At 39.3% G+C, this 22,036-nt stretch overlaps 1 protein-coding gene across 2 annotated transcripts; it reads left to right on the top strand.

Moving 5' to 3' along the window:
- The first annotated feature begins 520 nt into the window (after positions 1 to 520).
- On the top strand, positions 521 to 19,025 carry CNIH1 (cornichon family member 1). 2 transcript variants are annotated; one of them, XM_045396439.3, is made up of 6 exons: positions 521 to 650; positions 5,881 to 5,949; positions 6,190 to 6,237; positions 10,097 to 10,209; positions 12,199 to 12,342; positions 14,754 to 19,025. In XM_045396439.3, the coding sequence occupies exons 1-6, from the start codon at positions 570 to 572 to the stop codon at positions 14,779 to 14,781; spliced, it is 483 nt and encodes a 160-aa protein (XP_045252374.1). In that variant the 5' UTR covers positions 521 to 569; the 3' UTR covers positions 14,782 to 19,025. The 2 variants fall into 2 exon arrangements, with proteins under 2 accessions (XP_045252374.1, XP_045252375.1); XM_045396440.3 differs by lacking the exon at positions 6,190 to 6,237.
- Positions 19,026 to 22,036: the final 3,011 nt, after the last annotated feature.

Raw genomic sequence — 22,036 nt, 5'->3', positions numbered from 1 at the left:
TTCCTTGGACTGCCAGTTCTACCTTCGTTTTGCCTGGAGAACTTCTGCTCCTCATCTAAGGCCAACTTAGGAAACACCTACAGCAGGAATCCTGCCTAAATGCTCCCGGGCGGGCTGGCTGTCCTTCTTCGACCTTTCAGAACATCCCACACACATCCGTTTACAGAGTTATAATAAAGTAATTATTTATTTAGGTGTTCATTTCCGGCACTATACTAAGTTCTTTCAGTGCAGGTACTATCTTATTCATCTTTGTATGTGAAGCGAGAAACGCGGTACCTGTAACAAACTAGGCACTCATTCAATAAATATTTGTTGAAAAAATAAACGCGAGGAGGAAGGAAAAATAATCAACTGTGCGGACAATGTCAGTGCAACGCAGACTCCGGCCATCAGAGGGCGCCGGGGCGGCTGGGCTGGTGCGCAGGCGCGCTGAGAGGGCTGGCGCCGAGGCGGTATCGGCGGCGGTCGTGGCTGTGGCCGGGGGAAGTGAATGGTTTTACCCAGAGGGCCCTGCGCCGCCTTTCTCCGCTGGCACCGGCGCTGCTCCCTGCTCCTCCTCCCTAACCATGGCGTTCACGTTCGCGGCCTTCTGCTACATGCTGGCGCTGCTGCTCACTGCCGCGCTCATCTTCTTCGCCATTTGGCACGTGAGTAGCCGGGGCTGTGGGAGGGAGGGCGAGGCGGCAGCGCAGCTTCTTTTCGCCCGGGGCTCGCGGTCGGGGCCGCCACGGCGGCGGGTGGTTTGCTCGCCTGGGTTGCGGTCCGGCTGGTGCGGGCCGCGCGGCGTAGGGTCTGCGCGCCATCCATCCGCGGTCTGGGGGCCGCGGGTACTGGAGGAGCCTGGGCGCGCGGTCGCCCGGTGGATGCGCCCGCGGTGTCTTGGCACAGGCCGCGCGCACCGCTACTCCTCCCGGGCTGGGTGGGGCGGCCGCGGTCCAGGCGGGCCCCTGCGGTTCCGCGCTGCGCTCTCACCGACCTCTGCTGGCCCGCGGCCCCACATCCCCGTATCCCCGCATCCCCGTATCCCTGCATCCCCGGGGAGGATGTCAACGGCGCGGTGATACGGGCGTAGTGTGAATGAAGTTTTCCTAATTTTTGTTAATATAGATTGGCTTTCTTTTAGGGTTTCCACAGAACTGTGGCCAAAATGTAACCTACTTAGGGTGAATTTCCAACTCTACTTCTCAGCACTTGTTGGGTGCTCTTCAAATCAAATTACTTTTTTTTTTTCTTTTTCCAGATTGTTGTTTCCTGGTGAACTTTGATGCAAGTTCGATTGATTACTTTGTTGATTGCATGTCCGCGTTTCCCCCCCAAATCATACTTTGACCGCTGGAATTTCAACCGGCAGCCTTCCAAGCCACCCTTATATTCAGGATTGCTTGATTTAGTAGAGGGGGTTTTCTTTGATTTTGAGTTGCTCAGAAACCTTAAGCTTTTCGAGGGCGGTATTTATTTCTGTTACACACATCATCATCACTGTTGCAGGGTGGAAGCACAGCATTACTGGTCCAAAGTCGTAAGTTCCCAGCGACATAGTTCTACAGAGATTTTTAAGAATTTCTGTTGCTTTAGCACAAAATTAAAAGCATTGAGAGCCCTTTGGAAATCATTCATTAAAAATTTATCTCATACTTGCTTCTCTTTTCCCCGTATTCCAGTACCTTCTCCTATACTGCTTTTAATTTGAATGAACACATTCACTCTTATGTAGATTTTAAGTCAGGTTTCATCATGCCCGTAACAAGGATTTCTATGAAACATAAGGAGGGGCAGAATGTTTCAATAGCAGCAGTGTCTTATGCAAAAAAAATCTCGAAAGTGGAAGCATATCACAATCCATTCTTTTTGCTAAGCAGTGTGGTTATGTTTATAATTATTTTAGGACCTGACTGCTTATTGTAATCAGGAATACTTACGTAGGCTATTAACTGTGTCAGAAATAACTGCTAACTCAGAATGCTTGTCAGTAAGAGCCAGTAATTTGAAGAGCATCTTCAGCTCTGCTTTGGTGGGGGAACAATACCAAAGATAATTTGGGATACAGACTAGCTCAGCCTTAGTAAGCCTGTGATGAAAATGTGTGGTTCCATGGCTGGGCGCGGTGGCTCACGCCTGTAATCCCAGCACTTTGGGAAGCGGAGGCGGGAGGATCACGAGGTCAGGAGTTCGAGACCAGCCTGGCCAACATGGTGAAACACTGTCTCTATTAAAAATACAAAAAAATTAGCCAGGCGTGGTGGTGGGCGCCTGTAATCCCAGCTACTCGGGAGGCTAAGGTGGAGGAGAATCGCTTGAACCCGGGAGGCAAAGGTTGCAGTGAGCCGAGATGGCGCCACTGCACTCCATCCTGGGCCAAGACTCCGTCTCAAAAAAAAAAAAAGACAATGTGTGGTTCCATTCCATCTGTAGATGTAGCTTTAAGTCACTCTCTGCTTGATGGGTATTCCTTTTTTCTGGAATGAGGGGGATTCTTAGAGCTCTGGGGTAGCCTTTTCCACATTTGTACGTTTTGGACCAAGTAGTGTTTGGCTTACGGAAAACCTGAACTGCACTTTCAAAAAATGGGTAATTTAATTTCAGCTTCGAAACAAATGCGTGTCTGGGCGAAGTAAATAATTTTAAGTCGTGTTATAGAATTAAAAAAAACATTGTACCACAGATTCGTGGAGAGCTTTTATGCTTAGGGATTTCTTCATTCGGAGACTTAGTATCCTTTTGGAAACAATTCTAAATAGATAGTTTTAATTTTTCTGTTATCCATATATCCTTATGTTTATCATCTTAGGTAGTATCTTAGTCCATTTGTGTTGCTATAAAGGAATACGGGGAGGCTGAGTAATTTACAAAGAAAAAAGATGTTTATTTACCTCAGGATTCTGCTGGCTGTGAGACTGGGCATCGGGTGAAAGCCTCAGCTTGCTTCCACTCATGGTGGGGGAATAGTGTATAGAGATCCCATAGTGAGAGGAAGCAAAGGAAAAAGAAGGGGAGGTGCCAGGCGCTGTTTACTAGCCAGTTCTCTTGGGTACTAATAGTAGAACTCACTTATTCCCTCCAAGATGACACCAAACCATTCATGAGGAATCTGCTCCCATGACCCAAACACCTCCCGTTAGATTCCCGCCTCCAACATTGGGGATCAGATTTCAACCTGAGATTTGGAGAAGTTAAACCAAACTCTAGCAGGTAGTTGAAGTAACTTTCAGAAGACTCATTTTACAATTTTTAAATTACATTCCAAAAATCTTATTTACATTAATCACTGTATTAGAGAATGTTTTTTATGCTGACGATTATATCTGTCAATTTAGTCCTAATTCATGTGATTGATGCTCTGTGGAGAAGAGTCGGGAGCATAGATTGTTTGAAAACTTAAAAGTTTAGAAGTCATTCCTTAAAGATGTGTAACAAGTTGGAAGGTATCCTGAATTGTGTACTTGGGCATCATTAGGGATTTATCTGTTTTATTTTTGTTATACTTCTGTGGGAAATTTTGTGGGTGTCTTTGCTCAGCCACATAGCTGCAAAAAGATTTGAAAACCATTAATTTAAGAGTCTTCTCAGAAGAGTTTCGAAAACCCTAACCTATAGCACTCAAAGAGAAACCCATTCAACAACATACTTAAAAGATCCCTTGTAGCTGGGCACGGAGGCTTATACCTGTAATCCCAGCACTTTGGGAAGCCAAGGCAGGCGGATCACCTGAGCTCAGGAGTTTGAGACCGGTCTGGGCAACATGGTAAAATCCCATCTCTACAAAAAATCCAAAAATTAGCCAGTCGTGGTGGCATGCAACTGTAGTCCCGGCTACTCCGGAGGCTGAGGCAGGAGAATCATTTGAGCCGAGGAGGTGGAGGTTGCAGTGATCCGAGATTGTGCCACTGCACTCCAGCCTGGGTGACAGAGTAAGACCCTGTCTCACAAAAACAAAAAAAAAAAACAAAAAAAAAAACATTCTCTTGAAGTCACCTGAAGAAAATATCCAATTAAATGTCAGTTTTAAAGACAGGTTTTGTATTCTGTTAAGTTGAATCTTGTTATTGACAAATACTTGTGATTATGATCCTTGTCTTGAGCTTTATTACTAAAATGTATTGGGGATATATACCACGGCTGACATCAAGTAGCTGACTAATCATGTCCATAAGTAATCAGAAATTAGTATTTTCTAATTACACACACACACACACATACACACACACACACACACATATATATATATATATATATATTTTTTTTTTTTTTTTTGAGACAGAGTCTCGCTCTGTCGCCCAGGCTGGAGTGCAGTGCCGGATCTCAGCTCACTGCAAGCTCCGCCTCCCGGGTTTACGCCATTCTCCTGCCTCAGCCTCCCGAGTAGCTGGGACTACAGGTGCCCGCCACCTCGCCCGGCTAGTTTTTTTGTACTTTTTAGTAGAGACGGGGTTTCACCGTGTTCGCCAGGATGGTCTCGATCTCCTGACCTCGTGACCCGCCCGTCTCGGCCTCCCAAAGTGCTGGGATTACAGGCTTGAGCCACCGCGCCCAGCCTCACATTTATATTTTTAACATTTGTGTTAGGTGTCATTAGCCAAGGGAAATCCCTTCTGGTGAGTTCTGCACTTTTTTTTTTTAATCCCAAGTGCGATTTTTTTCACCCCTTCCTTCCATTTAATGTTTATTGAGCACTTACCTATGTGCCAGGCACTATTTTATATTTTAGGCCCTGGGACATAATAGTAAATATAACAATCTTTGTTCTTTTAGAGATTACATTCTAATGTTTTATTATTTTCCTTCTATTGCTATTTGGTTGGAGTTTTTATTCGGGCAGGTTGGTGAATTTTATAGAACTCTAGAAATTAAACTATCTTTTTATAAAACTAAATTTTAACAGGGAAATAAACAGTCATGTTAAAAGATGGAAATATGTAACTTTAGTGATTACTGATAATATTGAGCAACACTTTGACATGTAAAGATACTATTCCTAACTCATTAGGGGAAGGGTAGCTTAGGTTGTGTGTACCTGGGATGAGTAGTGTTAGCAACTAACATGGCTCCCCCATCAACTTGCTGCCTTTGTCTTCTTTCTTTGACACCTGAAATGATGCCACAAAGTGATGCATAGCCCCTATTTTGACTCTTAACGTACATTCTAGTGACCCTTGAGGTTGAAGACACATTCCTCCAGAGTGTGGACAGAAGCATCCTTAGAAATGTATGTGTTTGTGCACAAATGGGAACAAATTGAAGAGTTAAAATCCATCTCTAGTGTCCCACTGAGCACTGTGCCAAGGGAGGAGGAGCATGCACAGATAAATAAAAATGGTCCTTCTCCCTGAGAATGTAGAGGGGAGGACAGACTTGTGTGTAAATACCACACTCATGGCAATGAGAAAAGCCATATTGATGGCATTATAGAGTCCCATGCTGTGTGGAGATGTGGACAGGGATGCAATTACTTCTGCCCAGAGGAGTTAGGAAAACCTACAGAAAGAAATTGGCATAGGAAGGTTTGTTTGTTTGTTTTTTTTTTTGGATAAAGAGGAATTTGGATAAACAGTTGAAATGACTTTTCTACTCAGAAGATTATTTCAAGTAGAGATAAGTTGAAATAACTTGAGCAGAGGCATTGAAGAAATTGAAAATTGGAGGTATTTATTACAGTGATACCAAATTTTAGTGATACTGAGATAAGAATGTTTTCACTTCTTTAAATTGGATTCTGGCTCTTCTTTTTGTCATATATGAGTTTAGTATAAATTGGTATTTGTGATCTCGGTGTACTTTTGTTCTTGTTTTATTAACTTTAGTAATTATTTGAATATGGGGCAGGTTTGTTGCTGTTTTTAATTAAAGTGAGTGTTCCTAACTGTTTTAATTTTATTTTAGATTATAGCATTTGATGAGCTGAAGACTGATTACAAGAATCCTATAGACCAGTGTAATACCCTGAATCCCGTAAGTTATAATATAGGATTTATCTTTAGATTTTAAAAAATATATTTGTTTTTAACTTGATGTAATTTGAAAATGGCCAGTATTCTGAGTAGCATAATATATTTGTACTTTTTGAAGTAGGCAGAAGTTAAAAAATCTTTTTCCTGTCATGCTTGACTATTCTATTATTAATCTGCTGGTGGTCTTGTCAGCTGTCATACTAACATTCTTCCAATCTGCTTTTTACATTGTCGGCCAAAGACAGTTGAAAAGGTCAAAAAGATTAAAAGAGTCAAAATTGCATTAAAGGTGTGTACTGCTTTTTAGTTTAATGTTTTAATGCTATATTCATTTCATGGGGAGGGTTAGGGCATTTGTATTTGTAATGTTTTGTTCAGTGTGCTCGTTCATATGCCTGTTGAGGTTTATGATTTCATGAAATTTCATATTTTATGCAAATATATGCTTGCTAGCCCGGTCAAGTAGGGAAAGCTGTTAAATGCGTATGCGTTTTTTTTATGTTATAGCCATAGGCACTTCTATGTGAAATTATTTAGTGCAGTACTTGAAAGTTGGTTAACATAAAATGACTAATAGATGGTGAGATGATTCTCGGGTTGTGACTTATGATGAGGTAGTATGTGAGTGACATCTTTAGTATGGACTTATCTGCCATATCTAGTTTGTCTTTGGTTTGCATATTCTGGAATAAATGAGTCATTCTTTCAGCTGATGTTTATTCAGAGCCTGTTAGGTGGATACCTCTGTTCTGGGGGCTCTGGGATCTCACAGTAATGCCATTCTTTGGACTTAAGGTGCCATAATTTTGTAGATAACAATTTGTATACAAATGTCTACGTAGTTATTTCTAGTGTGTATTTACTTTCTATTTCTGAAACAGGCCTGAAGTTCTGAGCCATCACGAATTTAGTGCTAATGTAGCTCCATTGTGCTTGGGGTGTTTGAAAAAATATATATGTATGTATTTAAAAATTTTCTTTTGAGATGGTGGGGGGGATCTCTCTATATTGCCCAGGCTCGTATCAAACTCCTGGGTCAAGTGATCCTCCTGTCTCAACTTCCTGGGTAGCTGGGATTACAGGCGCACACCAAGGTACCCAGCTTGTTTTTTGTATTTTTGAATGCATTTAGGAAGATTCTCCTTTAGCCTGTGTATTTGATTGTGCCTGATTGGTCAGGAATTGAATGGTTGGTTGTTTATAAGAAAGCCATCGGTATGTCTTCAAGAAATAAAATACAGTAATTCAGCTTTAAAAATTACTTAACGAAGGGGAGAGTTTGTGTAGATTTTAGTTGTCTAGCATACTAGTGTACTAGCACTAGTGTGCTAGAGGGATTTTATTTGGAAAAGCATCTAGAAAGTTAGTTTGGTACTTTATTATTGTTTCCTAGATAACTGTGGATGGTGGAAGAGATTTCCAGTTTGTCTTTAGAGAACTGTTACAGTAAGAGTTGATGTAGGTACAATTAAAAGTATTAACTTATTAGCTGTTTCTTTGCTGTTATGAAACAAGATATGAGTAGATGAATTTGCCTTCTGTTGGAAAGTAGTAAGTGTTAATTGTAAAACATTTTAACCTAAGTAGTTGAAGTTGTTACCAGGAAATGAAGAAACTGAAATTTCCCCTTTTGATAGCTGTTTATTAATAGTGTTCTATGCTGTTTGTCTTTTCATTACTTCGAATAACCAAATGATGATGAAGGTAAAAATATCTGAAATCAGATGAGGATTTTCCTGGGTGCTAGGCTCTGTGCTAAGCACTTTGCCTGAATTTTTTAATTTAATTCTTATGACACTCCTGAGGTAGGTATATTGTTATCTCATGAATAGGAGAGTAAACTGAAGCTTTGCCAGGTTAAAGCACTTTGCCGAAGGTTATACAGCTAAGATAGAGTCAGCATTTGAACTCAAGACAGCCTAAATTTTGAAGCTCAAACTCTTGTATTTTCCTAATGTATTGTAAATTTAGGAGGGACTGGTTTCATTTTAACAGGTAATGTGCGATTCCTGGCTTTTCTTAATGGAAAGAAATTCTCACTGAGAAGAGACATGTGCTTGGGACATCCTAATGCTGCAGGAGGTTGAAGGCCATTTTTATAGCAGCACAGGTTGCCTTTTGGATAGGGTGCCGATAATTGGCTGAATAGCAGTGCATCTGACAGTTTTCCCTATTTAAATTTGTTTTGACAGTTCTGCCAAAGTATGGGGGAAGACAAATATCACCATTTTTTAAATTGTGAACTTTAACAAGAGAATATTATGTTTTGCATGTTTAAATACTATCATTTCAGCTATATTTGCATGAGGTATTTTTTCTGGATACTAGTTTCTGTTTGAACCTTGGTTCCTAAATGGAATAATTTTTGTGTCACTTAAGGGGAAATTTTGTCATTAAAGAATGCTCGGAGAGGGTTGGTTTTTAAGAGAGATGGGTAGTAAATGTTTCTGGACTCCTTTTGAGGAGAAGGGAGGGAATAACATTTGTTTCATATTAGAACTGGTGGAGTTGTAGGTTATCTTTATTAACACTTTTTATTAAAGTATATTAAGAGCGGGAGGGGGTTATGCTTTCTTCAAAATCATTCTTTCCATACTTCAGTCTGTAAGTGTAGGGTAAAACCTTGCATGATGATTTGTCTGTTAGATATCAGTTGGCTTTTTAGGGCTGAAATAGGCTTATTATATTTTAGAGACAACATCTGTAATTTAAACAAGTATTACAAAAGCAACTGTAGTGGAATTCTTAATAAAATGTATGTTTTTCATGGTTTGTTCTGGTTATAGTCCTTGAGTTTCGGAGTCCTATAGCCATTTTCTTGTTTAGAGAACTTTGATCTTAAATAGATGCTGGCTTAAATGTTATTTAGAAGTTTATGTACATATGCAGAGTTTATCTTTTATTAGAATGTTTAAGTTTGTAGAAAGTATTTGGTTAGTGGTATAGATTAGTTGTTTACCTGGATTTTATCTAAAACAGTATTCATTAAAAAGCCCCTTCTACAGCTTTAAATTGGAGAGAGTAATTTGGGAGTATGAGAAAATGGGCCTGAGTATATAGTATGATTACAATCTCTACAGCCATGGTTTCCCCTCAGGAGTGAGCTGATGATGATAAGTATTCACATGATTTCCATTTGGTATGAAGTAAACATTTGAGAAACTGGCTTTGTAGCTGTGACTTATAGGAGATACTTTGGCTGAAACTTGCAATGAGAGGTGTTGGTATTTTTATTTCACAAAGTTCTCAGGCTGAAATCTTTAGGATGGGAAAGATAATTTAAAATAAAGCATTAACTTGTCATTTTATAAAAAGCATTTTGCTTGATTAATTTTTCTTCACTTAATACTACCTACTACCAAAAGGTTTATTTTGTTTTTGGGTTCTGAGCTTCTACTGGTCTTCTGTTGTGTCTTACCTTTTTGTTGGCAAGCAGGCGTAAAGAAACGGAAAGGCCACCTAAGAATGAGAACTTGGGAACCTGGAAAATCCTAATTTCATGGTTAAGAACTCAGTCTTTTCCCTCCTACATTGCAGAAAGCAAATCTTTTACATTTGTGCATATTAGTGTTCTTCCCCCCACTGTGCTGAGATTATTGGCTGATTGGCTTTCCATTAAAAACTTACTTCTGTGGGAATGCGATGTGGTTTGCTAAATATTGTGTATGTAGCATTTCTGGTTTCTGTTAAAGGCTTAAAAACACCGATGTGTAAAATTCTAAAGGGGAGTTTTGTTTCTGTGGAACTTTTAATATGTTGCATGTGATCAGATATCTCATTTTTGTACTTCTATCATTGTTGAATGGTGGAAAGAAAAAGTATTCTAGTTGACTAGCAAATTGTTTAACAGTCTGGGTGGTAACTTTGTATAATTTGATCTATTACTCTAAGAATTTGAGCTTTAAATTTTAAGTCATGTATCTTACTATGTTACGTTAGTGCAAGCTATATACTCTGGTCAGTTTGCCTGTAATCCTACTTTTGGTAAAAAGTTAAACATGGAAATAAAACTCAGTAGCATCTTTTATTTCTGAGTCTAAGAAAACAGTGATTTTTCATTATGGAAACTTGGTTGCCACCTGCTTTCCAGATTAGCAGTTAACTTAATGCCGAGGCATTTTGATCACTGGCCTGTGTTTTCCTTCCAGCTTGTACTCCCAGAGTACCTCATCCACGCTTTCTTCTGTGTCATGTTTCTCTGTGCAGCGGAGTGGCTTACACTGGGCCTCAACATGCCCCTCTTGGCATATCATATTTGGAGGTAATGTTTAGATACACTTTTAATTTTTTAAAATGAAAACTTAAATATACTGCGGTTGATATGGTTATCTCACATGCTAGTTACCTACATAAAAATGGAAGCTTAGTTGGCATTTATTTTTTTTATTTATTTTATTTTTTTTTTTGTTTTTTGAGACGGAGTCTCGCTCTGTCGCCCAGGCTGGAGTGCAGTGGCGCGATCTCGGCTCACTGCAAGCTCCGCCTCCTGGGTTTACACCATTCTCCTGCCTCAGCCTCCTGAGTAGCTGGGACTACAGGCGCCCGCCACCGCACCCGGCTAATTTTTTGTATTTTTAGTAGAGACGGGGTTTCACCGTGGTCTCGATCTCCTGACCTTGTGATCCGCCCGCCTCGGCCTCCCAAAGTGCTGGGATTACAGGCGTGAGCCACCGCGCCCGGCCAGCATTTATTTTTTAAAAAATCAAGTGGATGAACAAAAACTGTTTCAATACCTCTTACAGAGCTTTATTTTTAAAGGAATTTTTTTAAAAAAAGTGAAGTATAACTTAGTGTTTTGCACAAGTCTGAAGTATATAGCTCAATGAATTTTTACATATGTATACACCTGTTAAACCACCACCCAGATCAAGATACACAACAGTTGTGGCCTCCAGAGCATGCACTTGTGTCCCATCTTAGTCAGTTACCCTCCACACCTCCCAAGACCACTGACCTCTATCAACTTAGATTAGCTTTGCTTGTCCTTGAACTGCAGATAAGTCAAAATGTACAGTGTATGTTGAATTTCTTTCTGTGTTTATGACTAACTTAGGTTATTTGTAAAAGGTAATATTTTTAACTTCCATAGTTATATCTGCAGTATATAGAGTTAGAAGTTTTTGTTTTAAATAGGCATGTCAAAACCTTATTGCCCTTGATTTTAGGAGATATATACTGAAGAAATATTTAGGAGTAAAGTGGTATCAGGTCTACAATGGACTCTGAAATGATTCAGAAAAAAATGTACTTGGCCGGGTGCAGTGGCGTACGCCTGTAATCCCAGCACTTTGGGAGGCTGAGGTGGGTGGATCCACGAGGTCAGGAGTTCAAGACCAGCCTGGCCAAGATGATGAAACCCTGTCTCTACTAAAAATACAAAAATTAACCAGTCATGGTGGCGGGCGCCTGTAATCCCAGCTACTTTGGAGGCTGAGGCAGAGAATTGCTTCAGGCTAGGAGGTGGAGTTTGCAAGATCATGCCAGTGCACTGCAGCCTGGGCAACAGAGCAAGACTCCATCTCAAAAAAGAAAGAAAAAATTTACTCAGGGCCAGGTGCAATGGCTTATCCCTGCAATCCCAGCACTTTGAGAGACTGAGGCAGGTGGATCGCTTGAGCCTAGGAGTTGGAGAACAGACTGGGCAACGTGGCAAAATCCCCTCTCTACAAAAAATACAAAAAAATTAGCTAAGCATGGTGGTGTGTGCCTGTAGTCCCCGCTACTTGGGAGGCTTGAGGCAGAAGGATTGCTTGAGCCCAGGAGTCTGAGATTGTGGTGAGCCGAGATTGTACTACTGTATTCCAGCCTGGGTGACAGGGTAAGACGCTGTCTCAAAACAAAACAAAAAAACAATACTCAGAATGAGAAAGAGAAGGATAAAGCAAATATAGTAAAAATGGACATTTGAAATATCTGGGTGAAAGGTTATTACATCTTTTCTGTAAATCTAAAATTATGTCCAGATAAGTAAAAGCAAAACACCTATTTTCTTTTTACAGTTCTTCCTGTTTTTCTTGGATTTCTGAAAAGGTAGAGACTAGATGAAGCTTGTTTAGCTATCTCATTCTGCTCATTAGGGACTCTACTTTTAAAATTAAGATGGTAAAAGAAAAGCATTTTACCCATAAGTAAAAGAATGCTTCCCTGTGTGGACCACCTTTCGTAACAGATGTTTTAGAAGACAGACCCGCTTTCTTATCTGAATGTTTGCTGCCCTTTCTGAATGCCTAATAGACTGTGTTTATTCCAGGTATATGAGTAGACCAGTGATGAGTGGCCCAGGACTCTATGACCCTACAACCATCATGAATGCAGATATTCTAGCATATTGTCAGAAGGAAGGATGGTGCAAATTAGCTTTTTATCTTCTAGCATTTTTTTACTACCTATACGGGTAAGTTGAAAAGGTAAAATGAAATATGCTTTCACTTTGCTGCTTTAAAAGTTTGCAGGCATTATGGTTTTCACACCTTAAAATCCATTCGAAGAATAACTTAGTGTCTTAAGTGTGCATGGTGCACACCAGCAAATTCTCACACACTCAATGTGACCCACACTGGTGCTTATCAAGGCAGTAAACCAGTCTGCTGTCAGAGGCAGAAGGTTTGGTCAGGGATGCTGCTTCCTAAGTTCTCAGACACATTCAGTTGGTAAAGGATGGTCCTCATTCTCTGTGGCAAAGTGATGTCATTGAAGGATAGGGATGTGTGAGTTTGCAGGTTTCTGCTTGTCTTTAGGGTCTCTCCCGACATTATGTTTCATTTTTTCTTTATCATTCTTCATAAGTGGTGTGCTCTGCCCTTTATTTTCTGATTTGCTTGATTTGAGTGGTATGAATGAAATAAGTAGTTCTACCTTACAGGGTGGTGCAGTTTCTGATTTTTTTCCTTTTTGTTTTGAGACGGAGTCTCTGTCGCTCAGGCTGGAGTGCAGTGGCATGATCTCTGCTCACTGCACCCTCCGCCCCACCAGGTTCAAGCAATTTCTCTGCCTCAGCCTCCTGAGTAGCTGGGATTACAGGCGTGTACCACCACCCCTGGCTAATTTTTGTATTTTTAGTAGAGAAGGAGTTTCACCATGTTGGCCAGGCTGGTCTTGAACTCCTGACCTCAGGTGATCTGCCCACCTTGGCTTCCCAAAGTACTGGGATTACAGGCATAAGCCATCGCGCCCGGCCTGATTTTTTTTCCTTTTATACTCTGATGGACTCATTGTTCCTCTAGGTCAGGATTTCGCAACTTCGGCACTGTTGACAGTCTGGGCTGTGTGGGAATTTCTGTGGGAAGCTGTCCTGTATATTGTAGGACGTTTAGCAGCATCCCTGGCCTTTACCCACTAGATGCCATTAGTGCCCTCCTGCCCCCCGATGACAACCAAAAATGTCTCTGGACATTGCCCAGATGTCCCGAGGGGCAAAATTGCCCTGGTTGAGAACCCCTGCTGTAGGTGTGTTGTAGGTGCGGTGAAATGACTGCTTATTACAACTAGAAAAGGGCACTGTTAAATGTAGAATTATATGTTTCTTTAAGCCATGTGAATATGCTTTTACACATCACTTATATAAAATACTTTCTCGTTTTTTATCAATACATATTCAACTAGAGAGGGCTTTCTCCTTGATTTTCAGAATATTTCCAAAAGAGCTGTAAGCTTTAAAAAAACAGCATAAGGTTCCATTCTCTTTTTCGTTACTTGAAAACTTGCTAAGATAGGCTTATATTCATATTCATATTTCTCTTTATACATAAGTTTCCATCATAGAAAAAGAATGGTTAGACTGAAATTTAGGAAAAAGATATTTTTGGTATTTTTATGCTTTTAGAGGCTATTACTGTGAAAATGAATATCCTTTAGTGCATATGCAGATATTACTCATGTATGAAACAAAGAAATGCTCTGAAAAGTGAAATTCTATGTGTCATTTTAATTTCCTGTTAATTTTCATTTTGTAAGTTTCCATAGCAAATGTCTGGAACAGGGCTGGCATATAATAGGCACTTCAAACATACATGTTGAATGAAAGAAATGAAATGAATGATTGAATAAATGATAAAGTTGGAGATGTGCAGTTGTGGGAAAATGTTCACCGGGATATGGTAGCACCAGGACATTTGTTCTGTTTTAAAGTTGTCTATCAAGCTTGTTCAACTCCTTTGTATTTCTGTTTAGAGATACATGCTTTTTGGACCATGCCCCTATGCCTTTCCCCTATCACTCTATGTAGAATTGCCCTTGGCAGTTCTTAAACCTAAATCAAAAGGTCATTGCCTTTTATTTTGATGTTTTCCCCCCTTTTCTAACTGCTTCCTAAAAGTTGCTAGTGCTTGGAGCCTTTAATGGGAAAGATCCTTGATTGATCATTCCTTTCTATACAATGGGAATGCAACTGGTACCTGCCTTCTAGGACTGCTTGGAGGATTAAGCGAGACAATGTGTATGAAAGACCTAACGGCTGGTGTGAAGTGAGCCCTCCAGAGATGCTCATTCTATTATTAGACACGACTCCAGAGCGTGTGGTGTTTGGATGGCTTCACTAAGCTCTGATCCCCCATTAAGCTTTCAGCTGTGCTGTTCTACTTGCTAAAATTGGAAAGGGAATAGGGGACAACTACACCACATGCACTGAGCCAAGTCCTATGTTAGGCAAAAGTCCATAAATGCAAATTAAAATCACTGTGAACTTGTCATTAGTCTTTTCATTTTCTGTGATACTAGTTTGCTATATAAAGCATACTCTCTCATGCTCTTGAGTTTTTTTTTTATAATTAGGAATGTTCAAATTAACAGCTTTTTTCTTCTTTTCAGCATGATCTATGTTTTGGTGAGCTCTTAGAACAACACACAGAAGAATTGGTCCAGTTAAGTGCATGCAAAAAGCCACCAAATGAAGGGATTCTATCCAGCAAGATCCTGTCCAAGAGTAGCCTGTGGAATCTGATCAGTTACTTTAAAAAATGACTCCTTATTTTTAAATGTTTCCACATTTTTTGCTTGTGGAAAGACTGTTTTCATATGTTATACTTGGATAAAGAATTTAAATGGAATTACGTATAAATTAATATAAAATGATTACCTCTGGTGTTGACAGGTTTGAACTTGCACTTCTTAAGGAACAGCCATAATCCTCTGAATGATGCATTAATTACTGACTGTCCTAGTACATTGGAAGCTTTTGTTCATAGGAACTTGTAGGGCTCATTTTGGTTTCATTGAAACAGTATCTAATTATAAATTAGCTGTAGATATCAGGTGCTTCTGATGAATTGAAAATGTGTATCTGACTAGTGGGAAACTTCATGGGTTTCCTTATCTGTCATGTAGATGATTATATACGGATCCATTTACAAAAGCAAAAGCGGGAATTTTCCCTTCGACTTGAATATTATCCCTGTATATTGCATGAATGAGAGATTTCCCATATTTCCATTGGAGTAATAAATATACTTGCTTTAATTCTTAAGCATAAGTAAACATGATATAAAAATATATGCTGAATTACTTGTGAAGAATGCATTTAAAGGTATTTTAAATGTGTTTTTATTTGTAAGACATTACTTATTAAGAAATTGGTTATTCTTACTGTTCTAATCTGGTGGTAAAGGTATTCTTAAGAATTTGCAGGTACTTAAGATTTTCAAAACTGAATGAGAGAAAATTGTATAACCATCCTGCTGTTCCTTTAGTGCAATACAATAAAACTCTGAAATTAAGACTCACTTTCAGTGCATTGTTTGAGATTACAAATAGTATTTCTTAAACTTGCTTAATCCATAATAAAGACATGTTGCTGTCATTTTTTTAAAAGTGAAGTACTATGTTATGTTTTTTTCTGAAAAATACCATGCTTAGATCTAAAAAGGAAAATTTTTAAATGCCAAGCGCATCAACCTCTTGTCATTTGACAAGATTCATAAACGTGGATGGCATAGCATCATCATTTCTCTTACCAATTAAGAAAAATTATGGTGGCACTTAAAATATTTTACTTTTATTTTTCCTTTTTGGAACAGTCAGTTTTAAGGTAAAATGGCTTGCAAATTTGAGTTTTTGCCGCTGCTTGTAAGGCAGGTAAATTATGGCTTGCATGTTTTCATAAGCATAAATAAATCTTGTGCTTTATTTGGGATGAGGAAGTTAAGGCATTTGAAAATAAAATAAGTCGTTCGGAAGTTTCTTGAGAAGAGGATCAAAAGAAATAGAACCAATGTATAGAAATTTCACATAATGATCCAGGAAGTCTATGGATGTGTTTGTGGAAATCTTACTCTAATAACTTGTTGGATTAGATGCTGTTTTATTCTCTACTAGTGAAAAATGCTTTATTTCAGTGGTTTCCCATGGTTGGGAGAGAGAGTAGCTGTTAACTGTTCTGGGTAATGGGGGTGAGTATGTTGAGGAAGAGAGGTAGAACCAGAAGAGTGAGGAGACTCGAACCATTCCATAACAAGGAAAGCTTTAAAGACCTGGTATTTTACTGTCTGGAGAACTAGAGGGATCTGACTCTTCATCAGTTCATGCAACAAATTATTTATTGAGTACTTGCTGGGCTCTCAAGATTCATGCTTTGAGCACAGGCAGTCATTCAGTTTCCAGTCCACCTGATTAGATCAGCATGCACTTATTTTTCTTTCTTGTTCATAAGGACTTTTGATCATGCAAGACCTGGCCAAGTCTATAATCCAGATGGGTTTCCTGGGGCTGTTACTTGAGTATTCCTGTCAAAATATTTTCATGAACCCTGCCTCTCTTAGCAAACACTACTTTCCTTCGTAAGTGTTAACAAACATGCTTTTAATAATCTATTCCAGAATATTCTCCAGGAGTAAGTTTACTGGTTGGAATTTGTGGAAGCCACTTTCTCATGTTTCCCAAATAAGATATGTAGTCCTCAGCTGATTCCTCAGAGATGATTGACAGTGAGTTTCATCCATCTTTGTGGTAGTTTGTTAGTTCCTAGGCATGTAAGTGATTAGAATATTGAGTACCTGTTCTCCTAATATCTACCCACTTTTACCATGTCAGTGTTTTTTGAATTAGATCACTTACCAAGAGAAAGCAGAAACAAAATACTTGAACCTGACAATATCTGACTGCCTCTTTTCATTGCTCTGGATTTATTTTCCACATCAATCTCTTTGGGGTGGCCCTAGCCTATTATTCATGTGGGTTCAGCTGAGGCTTGGTTAACCTGGATTTACAATCCAGTTTAAGTTAAACATTCCCTGTTTAGCAACAGCTGTTCACTTGGGTACTCTTTTTTTTTACCTTATTATAGTTACTTTTGGTATTATGTGCTTTATCTTTAAAAGCTTTCTAGCTCTAGGAAATTGTTTTCCCCATTTGTGTCTATCTGTGGTTATATCTATACCAACAACTTTTTGTTGCTATGGATACCACAGATTGTCCTGAATTAAAACTCTAACATAATAAATGTCTGTTTAGCAGTTACTTTACTGAGTAATAATACTATATCATGGCAATATGGCCCTTTAATACTAAGGAGGTTTAGGGGTAGAAATTATATGAACACTCATATCCAAATGTTATTAATGATATTTGACAGTTTTCTCAATGCTTAATGATATTCCTCACTCCCCATTCCAGGGTAGAGGAGGGTTTGGTTCCAGGCTATGGACAAACTGCTAATTTGTTTGAAGTTTGAATTATTTTTCATGGGAAAGGGAAGTGACAGGAAATGACCAAGGCTATCCACTTTTGACTTGAGTATGGGTCCAGTATTAGTAATGGTTTCCTAGGCTCCCTGATTGTACCACAAAATGACAGACCTACCAGTCAATTTCATGTACCCAGATAAGGGTCTCACATGGCAACAAAGTACACAGCAGTTTGCAGTATGTGTCTCTTTTAAAGCCAGTTCTGTGTGTTCACCTTGACTACCACTCCTGCTGACAGCTCTCATAGAGCTCTTCTCTGCTCCCCAAATCAGTGTATTTTGAAGCTGTGTCAAATATTTACATATAAAGGAAATAAAGTTGTATGTGCTTTGAAACCAGCAAAATATTTTCCTTTGTACAGCACCTCTCTTTTCCTTCTATGTTTATGAATAGAGTTTGTGGAATATTGCCATGGTGTAAATAATGACTTCTGTGTGTCGCTTATACCCTGTGGGGGTGAGCTTTCACTTTAGGTGTGGTTATATCCTAGCAGTGTATCAAGCCCACTCAAATAATGATCTATGTTTAAAAGTATGTGTCTAGTTTACTTATTTATGTCATTTAACATCCATAAATGTGCATCTCTCAATCAGCTGTATGATTGTAAATCAAATTTTGATGGCAAAAATATTCTAAAACAACATTCTTTAGGGGGAAAGAAAAATATGGATATCTTATCTAGCATTGCTTATAAAAGTACTCATGTTCATCCTTTTTGGAAACTATTAATCATGCTAGCCTTAGATCATTTTAAGCTCCTTTGCTCAAATCAGTCATTGATCTGCAGTATGATCAGCAGCTAGTAAGTCTGTGGTACTACCAGGATAGCTTAGAAGATGGTTCTGAATTAATACCTCAGAATGATGTCAAAAGTAAAAGAGTGGCTCTATTGCTAAATATATTGACTAGCTTTTTTATAACAATTTTACTTTGAAATTCAGAGTTCTAAAGCTAAATGTCTAAAAGAAGTAACTGCAACTTGTTCTGCTGATGTTGGAAAATAGTATTCACCATGTAAGATCTTTGGGGTTGGAGTGAAGGTCTTATCTGCATTAATTTTGTTAATGCACATTGTAGAAGATGTAGAGAACATCTTGACATGCATAAGAATTGCATGTCATAATTTTATTGTGTAGTGCTTTTTCTAAGTATTTACGTTTCTTTGGTTACCATGTTCATGTATTCTGGAGAAGTAAAATTTCTTGATTACTAGGCAGACCCTAAAACTACTAAGAGAAACATAAAATGTAGTTAGCTGTCTCTGCTCATGGTTTGTTAATATCTAAGCTAACCTTAATGGTGCTGTACCCGCTGTCCACAGAAAATGCCCTTAAGTATAGCCCTACCTTACTCCTTAGAGCTTATTTTGCTTTTGTATTTAATAAAAATTGTCTTAAATGTTTCCTTGTGTAGTTTATGCATAATGGCTGAGTCTGTGTGTTAATTTCAAATGCCGCTAGTTTGTGTATGACCAGGACTCTGATTCTCTCTCCGCCCTCTTTGCTCACTGGGGCAAAGTTTTGGGGACTATCCCACAGGTGAGGTAGAGAAAATACTTTTCCCTGGAATACTGGAATATTTAACTGGACAATTATATTTTAGTAATTGACATCTCATGTTTCTCTGTTATAGAATAGTTGATGTTTTCCCTTATAGTTAGTATTAAAGTAGTTTAGTCAAGCATTTTTAAAAATTTTTTGATTTTTGTTTGAGACAGGGTCTCACTGTTGTCCAGGCTAGAGTGCAGTGGTGTTATCATGGCTCACTCTACCTCCCTGGGCTCAAGTGATCCTCCCACCTTAGCCTCCCAAGTAGCTGGGACCACAGATGCATACCATGACACCCGGTTAATTTTTGTACTTTTAGTAGAGACAGGGTTTCATCATGTTGCCTAGGCTGCTCTCGAACTCCTGAGGTCAAGCGATTTGCCTGCCTCAGCCTCCCATAAGTGCTGGGATTACAGACATGAGCCACTGTGCCTGGTCTACTGAAGCTTTGTAAATGTAGAGGCTTAAATAGCCCTTGCCGTGGGAATTGAGAGATGCAAATACTTTGAAAATTCAGTTGATTATTAAAGTATTTGATTAATCCATGCCAATATTTTCTCTCCATTTTCCTAAGTATTCATGAATAAGCTATGTACTTTTGTTGAGAGAATGATAATATATATGCTTCTCAATTTACAATGGAATTATCTCTGGACATCGGAAGTTGAAAATGTAAGTCACAAATGCATTTACTACACCTAAACTATCAAGCATCGTAGCTTAGCCACTTTAAACATAGTCATAACATTTACGTCAGCCTACAGTTGGGCAAAATAACCTAACACAAAGCCAATATAATAATGTGTTGAATGTCTCAAACATTGTACTGTACTGAAAGTGAAAACAGAATGGTTGTATGAATACTTGAACTACAGTTTCTACTGGATACATATTTCTTTCACATGATTGTAAGGTTGAGAAATCCTAAGTTGAACCATTGTAGATTGGGGACTGTCGGTAAAAGATTGGCTAATGTAAATATCAATGACTATCTAAAGTTTAATAGAAATTGTGATTTTTAAATTGTATATGGTTATAATACAAAAATCATGAAGAAGGCCAATCTATTACAGCGTGTACTTAAAAAAAATGCCTTTCTTGGGCCGGGCACGGGGGCCCACGCCTGTAATCCCAGCACTTTGGGAGGCCGGGGCGGGCAGATCAGGAGGTCAGGAGATTGAGACCATCCTGGCTAACACAGTGAAAACCCGCCTCTACTAAAAATACAAAAAAAAATTAGCCGGGCGTGGTGGCGGGCGCCTGTAGTCCCAGCTACTTGGGAGAGGCAGGAAAATTGCCTGAACCCCAGAGGCGGCGGTTGCAGTGAGCCGAGATTGCGCCACTGCACTCCAGGCTGGGCGACAGAGTGAGACTCTGTCTCAAAAAAAAACCTTTCTTGCTATATAACTTTTGGTATTAATTATATGAGAAAATGAAATCCCTAGGTTAACCATTTAGATCCTGCTGGGATATGCGATCCTCCTACCTTCCTGAGTATTCTCATAAAATGTTAAGTTCTAGAAGCAGTGTATGTATAAAAGTACAGTCGGTGTCTGTATCTATGGGTTCTAAATCCGCTGACTCAACTGCAGATTAAAAATATTTGAAAAATAAAAAATACTACAAATAAAACCAATACAGTATAATAACTATACATCATTTACATTATATTAGGTATTATAAGTAACTAGAGATGATTTAAAGTATACAAATACTATGCCATTTTCTATCAGGGACTTGAGCATCCATGGATTTTGCTGTTGGGGGTGGGGTGGGGGGTCCAATCCTCTGAGGATACCGAGGGATGACTATATTAATATATTGATTTTATATTACAATACATACTAGTGCTCTGAAATTTCCAAACAGGGCTGGTAATTGTTTTGCAGTATTTTGTAATGAAATTCAAGCAGTTCATCTGCAGCAAGAAGAGTAGTGTGAGACAAAATAAAACGTTTAGTCATTGTATGAATTTTTTTTTTTTTTTGAGATGGAGTCTTGCTCTGTCGCCCAGGCTGGAGTGCAGTGGCGTGATCTCGGCTGACTGCAACCTCTGCACCCCGCCCCCGCCTGCCCCGGGTTCAAGTGATTTTCCTGCTTCAGCCTCCCCAGTAGCTGGGATTACAGGCGTGCACCACCATGCCTGGCTAATTTTTGTATTTTTAGTAGAGATGGGGTTTCGTCATGTTGGCCAGGCTGGTCTCAAACCCCTGACCTCAAGCGATTCGCTCACCTCGGTCTCCCAAAGTGCTGGGATTACAGGCGTGAGCCACCACGCCCAGCCGGTCATTGAATAATTATTTAAAAATGAAATTTTGATGTGGTGAAACTTTGTCTTTTGTGGAAGTGCCTATGAGTCTGCAACCTGGTGGTCATTGCCAAATGGCCATGGGTTCACGCTTCTAATTACCAGTAGCCAAGAGAGCCATGTGACTACTGTAAGCCCTACTGAAACCACTGACTGACTGTTCAAACAGGTGTGTCTGTTTGACACATTGTGTGTGACCCTTGTCTACAGCCCAAATGACTGTTTTGGGTAACTCAAAGTTGAATTTAAAGATGAAAAAAGCTGTTTCATAGTATAGGGGGAAGTGAAGGAGTGAGAGAGTTGGAAATGGTTAATCTGTAGCTAAGTTCTCTATGAAATAAATGTGAAAGGATTAATCTCACTTATATAGTTCCTAGGGTGGAAAAAAAGTGGAGCGGCCGTTTGAACCAGTGAATTCCTCATCTCTGAAAATGTTCCCGCAGATAGTGAATAAACAAACACTCTTGGGGCTGATCCCGTACTGGGAGGGGCGACTGGAAGACTCACAGGATCCTTTTCAATGCTGTAGGTCTATGAAGTAAAAAGCAGAAGTTTTGG

Source organism: Macaca fascicularis, chromosome 7 (genome assembly GCF_037993035.2).
Source record: "Macaca fascicularis isolate 582-1 chromosome 7, T2T-MFA8v1.1".
NCBI classification, from domain to species: domain Eukaryota; kingdom Metazoa; phylum Chordata; class Mammalia; order Primates; family Cercopithecidae; genus Macaca; species Macaca fascicularis.
This window is presented reverse-complemented; position numbering and strand designations above follow the sequence as displayed.

What these genes read in the sequence shown, in the direction of transcription:
- CNIH1 (XM_045396439.3), top strand. Translation starts at nt 570, where the DNA reads ATGGCGTTCACGTTCGCGGCCTTCTGCTACATGCTGGCGCTGCTGCTC. An exon ending in AGTGTAATACCCTGAATCCC is followed by an intron (nt 5,950 to 6,189) that starts GTAAGTTATAAT and finishes TGTCGGCCAAAG; the next exon opens with ACAGTTGAAAAGGTCAAAAA. An exon ending in GAGTCAAAATTGCATTAAAG is followed by an intron (nt 6,238 to 10,096) that starts GTGTGTACTGCT and finishes TTTTCCTTCCAG; the next exon opens with CTTGTACTCCCAGAGTACCT.